At 37.3% G+C, this 16612-nt stretch overlaps 2 protein-coding genes across 2 annotated transcripts; one reads left to right on the top strand and one right to left on the bottom strand.

The window, feature by feature from the left end:
* Positions 1-401: 401 nt before the first annotated feature.
* Positions 402-8619, bottom strand: LOC132160841 (putative helicase mov-10-B.1). The gene is made up of 22 exons (XM_059570544.1): positions 8436-8619; positions 8087-8192; positions 7830-7987; positions 7430-7671; positions 6746-7001; positions 6361-6501; positions 6085-6247; positions 5830-5981; positions 5037-5207; positions 4724-4871; positions 4467-4628; positions 3795-3898; positions 3535-3632; positions 3343-3441; positions 3117-3228; positions 2915-3032; positions 2305-2497; positions 2060-2121; positions 1843-1968; positions 1479-1567; positions 947-1059; positions 402-863 (listed from the first exon to the last, which is right to left on the bottom strand). The coding sequence occupies exons 1-22, from the start codon at positions 8552-8554 to the stop codon at positions 805-807; spliced, it is 2991 nt and encodes a 996-aa protein (XP_059426527.1). The 5' UTR covers positions 8555-8619; the 3' UTR covers positions 402-804.
* Positions 8620-9450: 831 nt separating this feature from the next.
* On the top strand, positions 9451-16411 carry LOC132160842 (F-actin-capping protein subunit alpha-1). Its single transcript, XM_059570545.1, has 9 exons — positions 9451-9547; positions 11440-11503; positions 12146-12197; positions 12527-12590; positions 12799-13005; positions 13102-13181; positions 14466-14616; positions 15206-15268; positions 15411-16411. Exons 1-9 carry the CDS (start codon positions 9509-9511, stop codon positions 15549-15551), a joined length of 861 nt encoding a protein of 286 aa, XP_059426528.1. The 5' UTR covers positions 9451-9508; the 3' UTR covers positions 15552-16411.
* Positions 16412-16612: the final 201 nt, after the last annotated feature.

Consider the following 16612-nt stretch of genomic DNA (forward strand, 5'->3'; position numbering starts at 1 on the left):
GGGACTAGTAGTAATTGTTTGAATGAACTGAAACCAATCCATGTTAATAAACTATTTTTTTCGAAACAAAACAGTGTTGCACTTTTTTACTTTTGTGTGAAATTAAATGCAGTGAAAACTTGTCAATTTTTCAAATGCTGGACCATTTACTGTTAAATGTTTCTTTTTTTTTTTTTGCTAAATTTTCAGTCTTTTCTGCTTAGATTTTAAGTACAACATAATAAAACAATACCACCATAGGCATAAAGTCATGTATTCTAATATTCTAAATATAACACCAAATATATATATTTATATATAAATATATATATTAATCTAAAAATAAACAAAAGGCTAAAGACATACAGTATACTGGCATAATTTGCATTGACAATTTTTTTATTTTATTTTAATAGCCATTTAATTGCTAGAAACATTTTAAGTAGTGCTAAAAAGCATTTGAAATAAGTAAATATGCATTTTCAGTGATAAAGAAAAATAAAACAGATTTATGTATTAAATTAAAGAAATTAAGCATTGATAAAAATTGAACCGTGTTGGCTAATGAAAGTGATAATGCGACTGTGATCTTTAATCTACATCAAGTTGCACAAGTGCTACAATCTCTCCACTTTTAACTTAGTAGTGTACAAATGGGCTGTTTTGCTGCATTACCAATTGAATCATTCATCTGCCTTGTTTTACTGGCAGAAATCAACAATAAAATGAGTCTGTCAATACTGCTTTACTGATAAAAATTCATAAAATTCCCATTTGCTCTGGATGTAAGCTGATGGTCTCATTTGATTGTTGTAAATCTGGTCCTCACTGCTCAGATCCCCACTCTGGATGCGCATGCTGCTGTAGTGGGCTTTCGTCTATATCTAGACACAAATGCGCAATGAGTCATACGATCACATAATATAGTTACACTTCAGGTCTGAAAGTGTTACATAAGGCTGCGTACCATCAGAGCTGATTTTTAAAGATGCCAGCCGGCTGACCACATCCTCTTCTCCTTCTGCATCCTTGTAGTCGAAGCCAGTGTAGCCCTGCTCGAGCTCACAGTACCGGATAAACCTACACAAACAAATACACATTAATGAACTAGTCCATACAGACTATCAGTGTGACAACAATTTCCTGGAATGAAACAGAACTTGTTCCACTTTCAAATCCACAAACAAAGAAAATCAAGTATCAATCAAACACAGTCCAAAACTGGTGTGTAGTGCTTCTAAATATAACTGGAAGAAAAACAGGGAGATTTTTCTCCTGGGCATGTGGCCAGTGTAAAGCGAGGTCATTGTTTTGCATAAGAAATGCTAATATGGCATGTTATAAAAGATGTTGGCAGCCAATCAGGTGGTTTGTAAGTTCAAAATGGTTTTGTAATTGGCGTTTTTTTTTATTCAAAATGGGTTGTAAGTGGCCTGCGGGCGTTAAGACTATTTGCCATTGGGTCGGTGGCAGGTTAAGCTTAGAGGAACATACTTTACCTCTGCCAAGTAGGATCCTTGCTTAGGATGACTGGGTTTCCCACCACAATGAGCAAGGCCTTGGCTCTGGTCATGGCCACATTAAACCTCTGTGGGCAACAGAAGAGCTTCACTACAGGGTGGATTCATTTCTCTAATCTAAATCCAAACAGATGGTCAGAAACATGTGTTTGACCTCTACTGCTCTGATTATGAGCTTCTGTGATTCTTGTAGTTAAAACAACTGCTATTCGATTCCACAAATGCCAACCAGTAGCTCTTATTCAGACTTTTGAACAGTAGTATGTATATATACTTGATTTACTGCATTACAAATGGCAATAAGATGGTTAACCAACTTATCCAATAGAAATGAACTACAGACCTTCTCATTCGAGAGGAAGCCAATGTTGAAGTCTTGGTCCATCTTGACATAGTTGGCGCTACTACGGACAGTAGAGACTATGATGACTTTTCTCTCTTGCCCCTGAAACTCTTCCACTGACCCCACCTACAAGAACCCAAAAAAATACAACAGCAAAAACGATGAGCTCAGAGAGGGAGAAAAAAAATGAATAAATAAATCAAAATGACAGGCCAACCTTGATGTCTTTCCACTTGTTCAACTCTGCCACGGTGTTCAGAGCTTTCCGAATTTTTTCCACCTAAAATGAATTAAAAAAAATTGTTAAATAGTATAGAGGGGTATTTATTTCTAATATTTTTTAAATACATTTTTTTAATTCAATAAAATAGCTATAAAAAGACTTCAAATTATACATTTTATTCATTACTAATGACAAGCAAATTTTACAACACAAAGTAAAAGTATCCATTCTCAGTCTTCCCTGTTTCCTGTAAGGAGTGATAATGCCAATGTCACTGGTGCTGAGTTTTGGCAGACCCTTCTTGCCCTGCGATTGAATGAGCTTGTTGAGGTAGCTGACGATGACCTCGATCTCAGTCACGTTGAAGAATGAAGGACTGTTGGACTCCCTTTCGTCTTTCCCCATCACTCCATGAAACACGACAGGAAATCCCTGTTCATTAAAGAAACAAGAAAGTGCTTTATTCATTCATTGTCCAACATTCGCACCTTCCACACATTCTTTGACACACATATAATACCTAGATAACTCAACTACACTCATAAAAATTAAAAGTTCTTTAATGGCATCTATGGTTCCATGAAAAACATACATGAAACCTTTCAAGATTCTTTAGATTTAAAAATAGTGCTTTTAAGAACTGTTCACTTAAAGGTTTCCTTAGGGAACCAAAAATGAAACCTTTATTTTTAAGAATGTAGAAACAAGATCTTACATAATCCACAGTCACAGTGTGTTCAGTATATTTTCTTATTAGCTCTGATTCTGTTTAAACATTCAGTTATCAACAAAACCAGCACAGGTTTTTGCTTTGTCAAACAAAAAAGTTTTTGTGTTGTGGTCTGGTACCTTCATAGGGAGATGCTCCCAGAGACAGAAGGCCTTCCGCTCCATCTGGTTTGCAAACACCTGCAGCTCATTGTCATAGAAGAGCTCGTTGGGGATCTTGAGGATGGCGGGATGAGATCTGTGATGGAGCGAGATGTACTTGACAATAAGTGATCCGTCATCACTTTTGACATTGAAAATGGTTGAGAGATAAGATTAGAACCTGTAGTTGCGCAGAAGTTTGGTGACGAAGCGAGTGTCAAATCCAGAATGACCGTCCTGGCTCTTCTGATAGAGCGCGTTCTGTTTCATCAGCCTCTCCAGGAGGGACAGCCCTGTTTCATATGAGACGGTATTAAAAATAAAATTTCATGACTTAACTACAGCTGAGTTCAAGAAGAAGAAATAAATGAAAAATACAATGGAAGTCATGAGACATATTTGAGTACCCAGTCCATGTAGTTGTGCCAGTGGAGATCTCATAACGGGGCCCAACTGCTTCGGGTCTCCGGCCAAAACCAGCTGGCCCTTCTCAGGGTCGAGCAAACCTTGGGCAGAGAGAGAAAGCACAGTGTAGAAATGAACAATGTGTTCTTCTAATCTGAGTTCTCCATCTCCTCTCCCAACCTTTCCTCATTTACCTGCGATCCCGATGATACACTCAGGCTCCATGGCTTGTCCGGCCTCATCTATGAAGATGTGTGTGAAGTGACCCTTACCAACACCTCCTGTCACGAGTCTGAAGGACACACAATTAGTTATTAATTTTTAGCCAGCATAGCAGAACATCCCAGCTAGCACAAAGTAAACTGACAGAGAATATGACAGGATCATTATAGTACTGCACACCGCCAGAATGGACAGAGTTTCAAGTGCTATATTAGTGTTACGACTGCTGTACCTTCCTGCGGTGACCAGAGTGACAACAATGACACTGTAGTCCATCAGAGCTTGTCTAGATGGGAGTAGGAAGCTGTCTTGAGCTTCATTCCAGTTACTGTGTTTCTGTAGGGAATTGATATAATCTATAATTATCTCATTTAAATAAAACATATATATATATATATATATATATATATATATATATATACAGTACAGACCAAAAGTGAAATGAAATCAAAAGTACACATTTGATTTCATTTCATATATTTAAATAATATTAATATACTATATTTCGGTATACACTTATTTGGTCACTTTTAGTGAATTGAGTGAACAGATAGACAGACAGTCATAGATAGATGGATGGATGGATGGATGGATGGATGGATGTTACATATAAAGAAATAACATTACATTTATATAATATAGTGCATTCATGATATTTACAAATATAATATAAACTATCATACATTTTTGTTTTATATATGTAAATATTATTAATACATTATAATTCATATAATATTATAACAAAAGTTCAAGCTGAGTGCAGTGGGGTAGAGTATTCTGCGCAGTGTGCTGGTGTTACCATATGCATATTCCAGGCATCCTTTTGTAATCTAAACTACATACAAAAAATAAGAGTAGTGGTAATATGTAATTCCAGACACTCCCCATGTATTTGATATCTCACCAGCAGTTTCTGCGGTAAAGTGCGTGGGTCTCTACTGGGAGCACAGAGTCGGTAGAGGCGATGGCCATCCACATATCCTAACAACCTCTCACACAGAAGGTCACAGGCACTGTTTGAGGGAGCGCAGGCCAGGATATGGGTTGTATCCTTGGATTTATTCACCTGGAAGCAATAAACAAGCACAAAGTCATGCGTCACCTGGCTGTTTAACGCTGTAATAAACACATGAATGAAGTAGTCCTTATGATTGCCTTTACCTGCTTTATGGCTTCCACCACTGTGACAGTTTTGCCTGTGCCAGGGGGTCCAAAGATCAGGTAAGGTGCTGGTTTGGATGTGCCCGACAGGATGTGCTGCACTGCTGCCTTCTGCTCAGGGTTGTTCTCTAAATCTTTATTGAACATGCTGGAGGATAAGCACCAAAAGGTTTGATAGAAAAAAACACACAGGAAAACATACAGCTCAGGTTACAGTGTCTTTGTGTTCCTATCATCATCTCAGAGGACATTCCTAATATATGTGCATGTGCGCGGATGTACTGTAGATGTGTGTGAGTGTTTGCATTCAGACCTGAGGTCTGGTAGTGCAGTCTGTTCAGTGCCCTTATCAGAGGGGAACAGCACATCTCCCAGTCCGTGCTGACCAGCGAGCTCCACTGCCCTGTGCTGAAGCCTTATGGGGAAGCGATTGATGTTGAACTCAACATCGAACTTCATGTTGCTGACAAACTTCTGGAGAAGCCTACAAACACAGACCCAAAGACATTCGATCATGTTCTTAAAGAAGGTTTATAATTATTATAGGCCTATAATTATTATTAAGAAGTATTTTTTTTAAGTCTCTTATGCTTAAAAAGACTGCATTTGTTTGATTAGCAATACAGCAAAAACAACTATTAATGTTAACGTTACATAACTGCTTTAAAAATGTAATTTATTCCAATGTAATGTTTTCCTGTATCCAGCATCATTACTCCAGTCTTCAGTGTCACATGATCCTTAAGAAATCGTTCTAATATACTGATTTGATGCTCATAATTACCAATGTTGAAAACAGTTGTGATGCTTAATAGTTTTGTGGAAACAGTGATTCTTTAATGTATAGAACGTTAAAAAGAACAACATTATTTGAAACTGAAATCTTTTGTAGCCTTATTAAAGTCTTTACTGTCACTTATTAGTGTCTTTAAAATAAGTAAATAAATAAATAAACATCTCGCTGACCCCAAACTTTTAGACAGTAGTGTATATATAAAATTAGGTAGTCAGAACAAAAACGTGTTAAAAACATGTTACAGTGTGGTTACTATCCATGAAAGCTATGTATCGCGTTATCACTGTGTGTAATATTTCACATTTCTTACTTCTTGGAGAAGCCGAGTTTAACTTTGTCAAGTTCTACACGATGGACATAGCCTTGATAGACAGTGATGGGCTGGTTCCTGTCCTCTGACAAACAGAAGTTCAGTGTATCTCCTCGTAGTACAGACGGTCTGTTCTCTGCCACCCCTGGTACCTGAGTTAAAGACAGAGACAAAGTTGACAGAAAAATACAAATTTCAGTCCATCTGGCATGAATAAGAACACATCTGTGTTAGATAATTGTGCTTCTCACTCACTTTGAGAATGAGCAACTTTTTGTTTGATTTGTCGAGGGTCATAGTCTTGCCGTAGAGATCGTACTTCTTGATGTCCACCTCCATCTGAATCTCTTCCAGGTGTAGGAGGAGGTGAAAGCGCTCGGTGTAGTTCTTCATGCATAGCTGGCTGTCCAGCACTTGCCTGAGAACATACAGATACATACTCAGAGAGAGAGAGCTGTGTGGCTTACTTTAAACATCAGTACATCAGTTCAACACAATTTCCTTGCTCTAAAAAAGTCCATGCTTGCTTGCCTGACTCTGGGAAGCTGCTGTCTTACTGGGGGTGAAAGGCGCTCAGAGTCCTCCAGCTTGTGTTTGGCCAACTCTTTCAAGTAGGCTGGGTACTTATATTGATTCAACTTCACCATAATCCTCAGAGTGTGTGTGATGAAACTATGAAAAATACACAGGGAGAAATACTGATTCAACAATATTGAACACAGTAGATAGATAGATAGATAGATAGATAGATAGATAGAGAGAGAGAGAGAGAGAGAGAGAGAGAGAGAGAGAGAGAGAGAGAGAGAGAGAGAGAGAGAGATAGATAGATAGATAGATAGATAGATAGATAGATAGATAGATAGATAGATAGATAGATAGATAGATAGATAGATAGATAGATAGATAGATAGATAACCTCTCGGGGGGTACCCCTTCTTCCACGATCCTGTTCTCCGGCTGGAGTCTCCTGCTCTGTTTGGGGTTATATGGACTCTCTGGGCCCAGTGTCTCAGCAAGCCCAGATTGAACCACTGCCTCCAGTTCCCGGACTATAAAGAAGGGCTTAGCAGAACCTGGTGGATCTGCCTCTGGACAGAACTCAAAGTACATGGTGGCTGGAAAGTGTCCGTGGTGGTGGACTTTATAATGCACTTCAACGGCATAACTCTCACCTAGCAGAGAGACATCAATCTGACATTGTTGTGAGCATCCTAATTTAATTTGAACATCTATCTATCTATCTATCTATCTATCTATCTATCTATCTATCTATCTATCTATCTGTCTGTCTGTCTGTCTGTCTGTCTGTCTACTGTATCTATCTATCTATCTATCTATCTATCTATCTATCTATCTATCTATCTGTCTGTCTGTCTGTCTGTCTGTCTGTCTATCTATCTTCCTACTGTATCTATCTATCTATCTATCTATCTATCTATCTATCTATCTATCTATCTATCTATCTATCTATCTATCTATCTACTGTATCTGTCTGTCTGTCTGTCTGTCTGTCTGTCTATCTATCTATCTATCTATCTATCTATCTATCTATCTATCTATCTATCTATCTATCAGATGACACTCAGTCCCTTTTTCTCACCTGGACAGAGCAGAAGAGGAGAAACACGGTTCACTCTCCTCTCATCTACGAGAGTGAAGCAGCACATTTTGTGCAGAGCTGTGTAGTATGTGAAGTGCACACAGTTCTCGCCCCGATTTACGATGTGAAACTTCACCACAAACACCTTCCCCTGCTCCTTGATTATGAACATAACCTTCCCTTTGGTGGCCTTGGGGTCAGAGGTTATTTCAACATCTCCTTTGTCCTTGATGAGCTCATCTCTGAAAGAGAAACATTTGACAAAAAGTTTTTAAAAGTAAAATGCGCCACTGGGAAGTGATGCCTGTGATCACATTCATATTATACATTTTTCACACATACATCATGCATTTAAAGGCGATTTTGTTCAAACAAGCAGAATTATATCTCTGATGATCACCGTTTCATTCTGAGTTTGTTGAGGATTTCTGAAGCAAGCTTCCTCTTTGGGGTCAGGACAGGTTTTGGGGAAGAAGATGCTGGGACAGATTCTGGGACTGATGTGCTGGAGTTCTGCTGTGTGAAGGACTTCCATTGATCGCAGTAGTACACACGCACCTGTCAGAGTAGGGGAGTGATGAAATGAAAACATGCAATATGAGTTTCTTGACAAATGGACTTAAAGACACAATATATGTTCATTTATGTTGATTTCACCTTTGGTTTCCCATGAAATATAACTTTTCCATGCCTTATACTGGCTTTATTAAAACATTTTAAGGCATTGATCACATTGGAAAATTTGGGTTCTTTGCTTCCATCCCTGGAAAAAGAAAAAAAAGAAAGGGAACAATCACATGCAACTTAGTTAACCTACTGCATCAATGCAGATCCTGGACAGTGATATCATACACAACACTTGTATGCAAATGCCACAATGTTTTATTCAAAACTTTGTAGATAAAAAGACAAAATAAAGCAAAACTTGACATGAATGAATCGTGTAAAACAGACGTGCCAGATACTGAGTGGATGACTCTGAGTCATATTAACATTAGTGGCAAACCTTTTAAACTCAGAGTTGTAAATATCCCGAAGCTCGTTTCTGTCTGTTTTCGAGATCCTCTGCCCCAGAAACTCCATAAAATCAAGCCCTACTTCGTATGATGTTCTGAGAAAAGGCATTGTGCTGTTGTTTATATGTCAGTAGTTTGAACGTCATCTGCTCTAAGCGATTCCGGAATCGAAACTGACTGCAGGGGTAGGCTACATCAGTAAACTATCGCATTGGCTCTCAAACGAATGAGCCCTGACCATTTTTTTCACTACTTATATAAATTACTTGACTGCTTGAATGTTGAATTCTTACAACAATGCCAATGTATAAACAACTTAAACATCAAAATGAGGCAATGCTTTGCAAACATTGGGCAGTTACCGGTCATAACATTTTATTATGAGAAAGTATCTTTAGTCACACTCCCTAAATCTGTTGCGTTACACAAGATGCATAAAGGAGATAACGCTTTTTATCTGGATGGGGTTATTTAATTAAAAACGCAGTTAGGTTTGGTAAATCTAAAACTTAGAAACTAGACATTTCTTTTTCCGTCAAATTGTAACCAAATATTGCCTGATTTAGTTTTTATTAAGTGGAATATATTAGGAAATTTATGCATTAAATATGAACAGTTAAAGTTAAATAAATATACTAAATACAAATAACTAAATAAAATAAATCGAAATAAATATATGGTATATCATACTTATAGGGAGAGGCTTTTAAAAATATTTTGTATTGAGAGCAACAAACAATTTATAGCTAATAGAAATTCAAGAGCATAAATAAGATACAAAATATATATTGTATCCCTGGATAATAGTGTAAAGATTATATATTTTGATACAAAGACTGCAACATGAATGACAACTTTTTAAGTTATAAAAATTTACTGAATCAAAATATGTAAAGAGAAAAGAGGCCAGTGGGAGAGCTCATATGGTGTACAAAGTGTAAAAAACATTTCAGTAGCTAAATATAACGTTAAGTATGTAAATATGTAATTTTGAACTCTTTTGTCAAGTTCCTGATTGTTTTCCCGTGATACAATTCGACAGGGCAGGTCCAGTTGAGCCAAGATGGCGGACTTTGAGGAACAGCTTTCCGAAGAAGATAAGGTATGTGATTATCAATTCAGGCTTCCTGATGTATCTTCCCTCTTTTGTTACCGGGATATGTACGACTTGTATATTTTCATGAACGTGTCATAAGTGTTATTACGCGCATTGGATGTTTTACAGTGTACAAAATCCGCGATGAACAGCGTGCTAAGGAAGCTAGCAAGCTAACTGAAACTCGATCTAATCGATCGCACTCCTCACAGACGCTAGACTATGTAGATACTAGGGACTGAGATTAGAGATTAATATTAATACTTACCTACTCTATGTAGAAAATGTATTTTATCAGATAATATTCGTGTTTTCACGTGAACATTGGAAGTATTATTGAGTTCACGGACTATTAGAAGAGGTTCGGACTTGTGCATAGGAATCAGGAAAAATCACTTCATCAAAATGATCAACTTAATTAAGACAACATTATAAAATATGTTCGTTTATATTTGGGTCATTTTTCACATAACTTAGTATCTTATTACAGTTAATTTGAATACAAAAACTTATTTAAGATCGTTTTTCCCGTGATAATATATATATTTTTCGAATAGTATCCAATATATAAATAACTACATTTAATTATCGTATTAGATTCATTTAATGAGATCAAGGGGAAGTGTTTTTCTTGCACTTAAACAGGGGCGCAACCTCGGCTCTGGTCTTGTTTGTATTCTCAGCTGAGTTAGTGTCGCTGACCCAGCCCTCTTTCTGCATGCTCTTACATGCGAGCGGCTCTTCCGGTCTCACGCCCCCACCCCCTGCCGCCGAGCCGATGCGAGTCAAGGGCTGTTCTAATAAGTGGGCTCGCCCCTCCGCCTCTGCAAAGTCGAAACAGTCGTGTTGAGGCCAGTTGAAGGAGGAAAGAAGCATTTCAGAAATGCTTACATATGGAAAGTGTGTTGCAGCTGCAAACTGCTCAAGATTGGCTAGATGTGATATTTAGATTCCACTGTTATATTATTCAGCTCACCAGTGCAAGATAAAAATAAAAACTTGGCTTTTGCTTTAGGGCAGAGGGTTTTCCATGATTAAAAAAAAAAAACGAAAAAATGATTAGTCGTGCAGGATAAAATACGAAATGTATCATAATATTGAGCAAAAGTGTTAAATACGCTAATTAGTATTTGGATGTTTTGTCATATTAAGCAAAAAGCTGTCGATAAAAATTAATTGAACGAATAAATTAATACATCGATTAAAAGTTGTTATATGATGTATCAGTAGTGACACATTTTCTTAAGATCTAACAGTTTGATTTAAACCATTATGTTGCATTTCCATTGTGATTTCTTTCTTTATCTTACCGCTTGACTTTAGTTGTTTGTGATCAGAATGCTCTACAGGTGGTCTATACTGTTTTTGTTTGTTGTCAGTCTGTTTCTGTTACTGAAGATAGACCCTGTAGAGGTTTCCACATTCAGAAGTGCTGCAAAGGGTCAAGAATGGGAAACATCCGCAGAGCCAGAGCTGGACTCAGTGTCACGGCCCTTAATGCTTACATGTGCACTGCTAAGAAAAGCCTCAATTCTGCAGCCATCTAAGGAGTGGCACAGAGAGGGGCCCAGTGTGTCATCTCAGGAAGCATTTGACCTGGTTTCAAAGGAAGCGCAAAGATATACCAGCTTCATTTAGTTGATATGTGTTCTTTAAGTTGCTTTTGGCTCCTAGAGTCTCTGGAAATATGTGACAGTGGCATTAGCCTGTGGTTCATAAGAATCGCTTGTATGTGCAGAACACCCCATTCCACCTGTTCTTGGACCTGAGCGTTTTTCTTGGGTATTTTTGAGCTATTAGATGTTTTCTGCATGGCTTTGAATAATCACTGACACCTCGGTTGTGAATGTGCAAACATCTCTCTTGTTTACTTCATAAGTGCGTTTGTTTTTCCTCAGGTCCGCATTGCTGCAAATTTTGTCATCCATGCTCCACCTGGAGAGTTCAACGAAGTCTTCAATGGTAAAATATTCATGCATCATATATACAGGCATTAAAAAACCAAACAATTACTTATTGAGACAGTTTGGAGTTGGTGAGATTTTTTTTTAATGTTACTATATTATAATGTGCTCTTATGCTCTCCAAGGTTGCATTTATTTGATTGAAAATACAGTAAGAACAATATTATTGTGAAATACTGTTACAATTGAACAGTTTTGTTTTCATATATTTTAAAATGTAATGTATTCCTGTTATGCAGAGCTGAATACTCTACCATTTGAATTAATTTAATAGTAAATTCATAAATACTGAGAACACTGTGTTAAAAACACTACTGTTCAAAAGATTGGGGTTTATGTAAGATGTTTTAATGTTTTTGATATATATATATATATATATATATATATATATATATATATATATATATATATTTTTTTTTTTTTTTTTTTTTAAGTCGTTATGAATGTCTAAATTTTCACTTTACATCCTACTGAATAAAGTTAAATTTTCTTTAAAAAAAATATATATGTATATCTTTCAGACCCTAGGTTTTTTAACAGTAGAATATTATATATTAGGAGGATGTATGTATTATGTTTTTTTTTTTTTTTTTTAAGAATGTTCTCATGATATCACATGACGTCTTTTCTTTGGTTTCAGATGTGCGGCTACTGCTCAATAATGACAATCTGCTCAGGGAAGGGGCGGCTCAGTGAGTAGTCTATATTTATTACAGCATATAAATGCGTATTATATTACTATCCTCCCTGCCGGTTTTCTGCAAGCAAAATAGATAAATCGAGATTCTCTTCAAGAGATGCCATGAGTACACAACCCGTTTTCAGTGTCTCTTTCAGTTTAGATTCCCCTTCACAATATGAATAGATATATGGAGAAGTGGTATATTTAGTTCCGTGGCTGTATCAAAAGCCCTTTATTTAAATTGGATCAAATTCTGTGAATCATTAATCAGGGTTGAACTGATAATGTTGCTAATTTTGAATAGATTACACTAAAAACATTGTTTCCTGTTTGTAACAGTGCCTTTGCCCAGTACAACATGGATCAGTTCACACCTGCTAAACTTGAAGGAAGTGAAGATCAGGTGATTATAACAAGTACTTTTGAACTGAAAATAAACCCTAAATAATTTCTTAACATACATTCACATGGTCAGTTTGTGCATGATGCACCAGTGCACATTATTCCAAAGAAACTAAACCTTGTCAGAAACATGCTCTCCCTCTGAAATAATGTTAGTAGGAAAGAAGAGTCTATTGACTGAATTTACTTAAACTGCTTCCAATCGGCAGGTTTTGATCACAGAGCATGGAGACCTTGGCCATGGACGGTTTTTTGACCCTCGTAAGAAACAGTCATTTAAGTTTGACCACCTGAGGAAAGAGGCGACTGACCCAAAGTCTCATGAGGGTGAGGCGGCCCTCAGGCCGTGGAGGGATGCTTGTGACGAAGCTCTGAGGGCGTACGTCAAAGATCATTACCCCACTGGAGTCTGCACTGTGAGTTCACTAGATCTCGTTTTCTAAAGAAAAGGCTCATTTAATAAAGCGAGTTCTTTGTGTTTTTTGCAACATTTTTTTTTTTATTGTTTTTAGGTTTATGGGAAAACCATCGATGGACAGCAAACGATCATTGCTTGTATCGAGGGTCATCAGTTTCAGCCCAAGAATTTCTGGTAATTTCGTTATCCTTCTCTGTTTAATGGTATGACTTGAGCTTTAAATGGCATATCAGAGTAGTGGTGCTCACGAAGGTGCCTCAGGTTTGAGACTGACCTGCAACATCTACCAATATCATTCCTCACCTCCTCCATTCCCTGTCCCTCTTTTATCTTTCTGATAAAAATAAATAAATTCCAATAATAATAATAGCAAGCACATACTCCTAAACTGCTTTCAAAATGATGCACTTATGCACATGTAGAGTATGAAGGATATTTTGTCATTAAAGGGTTAGTTCACCCCAAAGTGAAAATGATGTCATTAATTACTCACCCTCATGTCATTCCAAACCCGTAAGATCCTTTGTTAATCTTTGGAATACAAAGCTATTTTTGATGAAATTGTAGAGCTATCTCCAATGTTCCCAGGTCCAGAATTGTAGTAAATAAATCAGTAAAACAGTCCATGTGACATCAGTGGCTCAACTTTAGTTTTGTGATGTACAACAATATATTTTTTTTTTCGCAAAGAAAGCAAAAATAACATAATTTACCCAACCATTCTTCTTCCGAGAGTTACGTCTTCTGCCATTTTAGAGAGTATTAAAATGGTGGCATTAAAAACTCATGATTCAATGCATTTGTTTTAATACATTATTAATAAACCAAATAAAAATGATGCCCTATTCAGACGGGAATTGTTTCTCATGCAGACATCTGTTAAAATATTTGCATGGCTCCTCAGGGCTAAAACTGATATGTTTAGATGATCTTCTGAAGAGCAAGTTTTGGGATCCTGATTTCTGATATGTTCAGTCACAACACAAGCGGTGGATGGATATCATTTTTAAAATTTAAAAGAAGTTAATGCAGTTAATACAGTAACCGGCTTTGTTCCAAGTATGATATATGATCTTTAGGTGTGGGGAATGAGCTCTGCCCCCACCCAGATCATGACCCTACTGTATCTAGAGACTGTTATGTGTCTTTGAATGGAGAACAGGTGCACTAGACTGCAAAGATCACCTACTTGTAGCACTGACAATCTAGTTTCGCTCTTTCACACATACAGATAACAAAACACATGGCTTAATTGCACAAAAGAACATCATCTTTAAGCAGTGTGCACAAAAACTGAGATGTCATGTTATATCCCTGACAGTGAATGGTTTTTGCATACTATGGTAATTATGATGGATTGCATGCAACATTGGCTTTCGTCGTACAATATAGCTACTAAAAATGCCATCAGTCTCGTTCTTCTTGTCCGTAAGACCTCCTCCATTTGTCTGCATACAGGAATGGCCGCTGCCGATCAGAATGGAAGTTCACAATTTCTCAGGCTACTGCTCAGGTGGTGGGAGTGCTGAAGATCCAGGTTCATTACTATGAGGATGGAAACGTGCAGCTGGTCAGCCACAAGGATGTGCAAGAGTCTCTGGTCATCTCTGTAAGTTATTTGAGCCCGAGCTGCTTGGGTTTTGGAGTGAGTATGCTTCCTGTTAATGAGTCAGTACAACACAAACAACCTGCCTGATAAAGGATCAGCCGACTGCCCTATGAATGACTTCTCTAATGACAGTGGGTGTGGTTCTGTCTTGGTACATCTGTTTCCTGGACTTTGAATTTGTTGCTGCCTGGCATGGCAGAATGATATTTACTAGTTAAGTTTAGTCTACCATTCAAAGGTTTGGTGTCGGTTTTTATTTATTTATTTTTTGTGTGGATGTACAGTTTGGCTTGCCAGAACTTAATCTTCATCTAGTCAGCCTGCTGGCTCAAACTTTGACAACGAATCTCTTTTCCCAATATCCCTATGCTCACTTATGACAGCATATGTTATGACCATATGTTGCTTTGTTGAGAGAAAAGGAATATGAAATTGCCCTGAAAATCCATTTAATTCTGAACACAATAAAAACGTATACACTAAAAGGACCAATCACTGTTTAAAACTTATTTTGAGGAATTATGAGTGCACAAAATATCCACTTTTGGTAGTTTAGTGATTTTTATTTATTTATTTATTTTTTCAACAGAATGAGGTACAGACTGCCAAGGAGTTTGTCAAAATCATTGAAAATGCTGAGAATGAATATCAGGTTTGTTGATTTTGATTGGTTAGTCATTATTTTACAGGATTGCTATTGCGAGTTAGTCTTGATGAAGTATTTTATAGCACCTGATCATATCTACTATGTGTGAAAAGTCATAGTGCGATTTCCCCTGCCGTTTGCCTTCCAGACGGCCATCAGTGAGAACTACCAGACCATGTCTGACACCACCTTCAAGGCCTTACGCCGGCAGCTTCCTGTCACCCGTACCAAGATCGACTGGAACAAGATCCTCAGCTACAAGATCGGCAAAGAGATGCAAAACGCTTAGACACACGGCATGCCTCCGCTTCTGCTCGCGTCACAAGCAAAGAGACAAGCTAAGAGGGGCCCATATCTAAACCTGAACCTACACCTGAATCCAGGGCGGGGCCAAGGCGAGAAGGTCCTTTAAGAAGTGTGCTAAAAATGTGTCTGTCCTTTTTTTTTTGTTCGTTTGTTTTCCAGAAGCCACGGTTTGACCTCAGCTGAAGAGACTGCCTCCTTTTCTGTATTGTAGGAGGGCTGCAAGCTTGTTTTAATGGGTTTAGCAAAAGTTTTTGCTGTTGAACAAATACCTCCCATGACACCAGTGTACAGCGTCATTAATGCCCCCCTTAAATCCCTTACACCTCCTCTAGATCAGCGTTCCCAATGCTTGACACACTGAACTTTTTATTGCACTTAGCCCATATGATCAATTGAGTCCATTTTGTTTACTTTTTTAACAACTCAACAAAGTTTTACTTCATGTTGAGTCGTAAAATAAAATACGTACCCCATCAAAGCTCTCTAGCTGGTCATAAAGAATGTCTTGACAGCAGTTATCATCACTGTGTTGTTTTCCAACGTAAAGATTGGTCTTTTTTTAAAACATTGTTGTAAGGTGCCATCATCTGAATGTTCTGTCAACTGATCACAGAGAGGGTTGTGCCAAAGTGAGCCTTGTATTTGTACAGGAAGTCATTTCAGGTTACTGTTCTGTGTGGAAATGGTCCCAACGTCGTACTCTGGTGTCTAAGAATGGTATATATACTGTATGCAGTTACACAAAATATTTGTCATCCTCCTACCCTAGCTTTTATTGCTAACTATTTTTTACAAATTATAAGAACAAATATGATCCCAGAGGAATAAATGATTTGCACCAAACTGACTTCATTACTATTATTTTTAATGTATTGGAACATCATTTAATGCCATATTATATATAATATTAAAATGACGTTTTGCTTAAAATGAGGGGTGTAAATTTTCAAATTTAGCTCTGAATCAGTTTAACATTAGTTGCTTCGTTGTCAAAATTATTATTTTTTAATTACTGAGCTGTGTTTTTATGGTGTATTATTATTC

This window comes from Carassius carassius, chromosome 17 (assembly GCF_963082965.1).
Source record: "Carassius carassius chromosome 17, fCarCar2.1, whole genome shotgun sequence".
Lineage (NCBI taxonomy): Eukaryota > Metazoa > Chordata > Actinopteri > Cypriniformes > Cyprinidae > Carassius > Carassius carassius.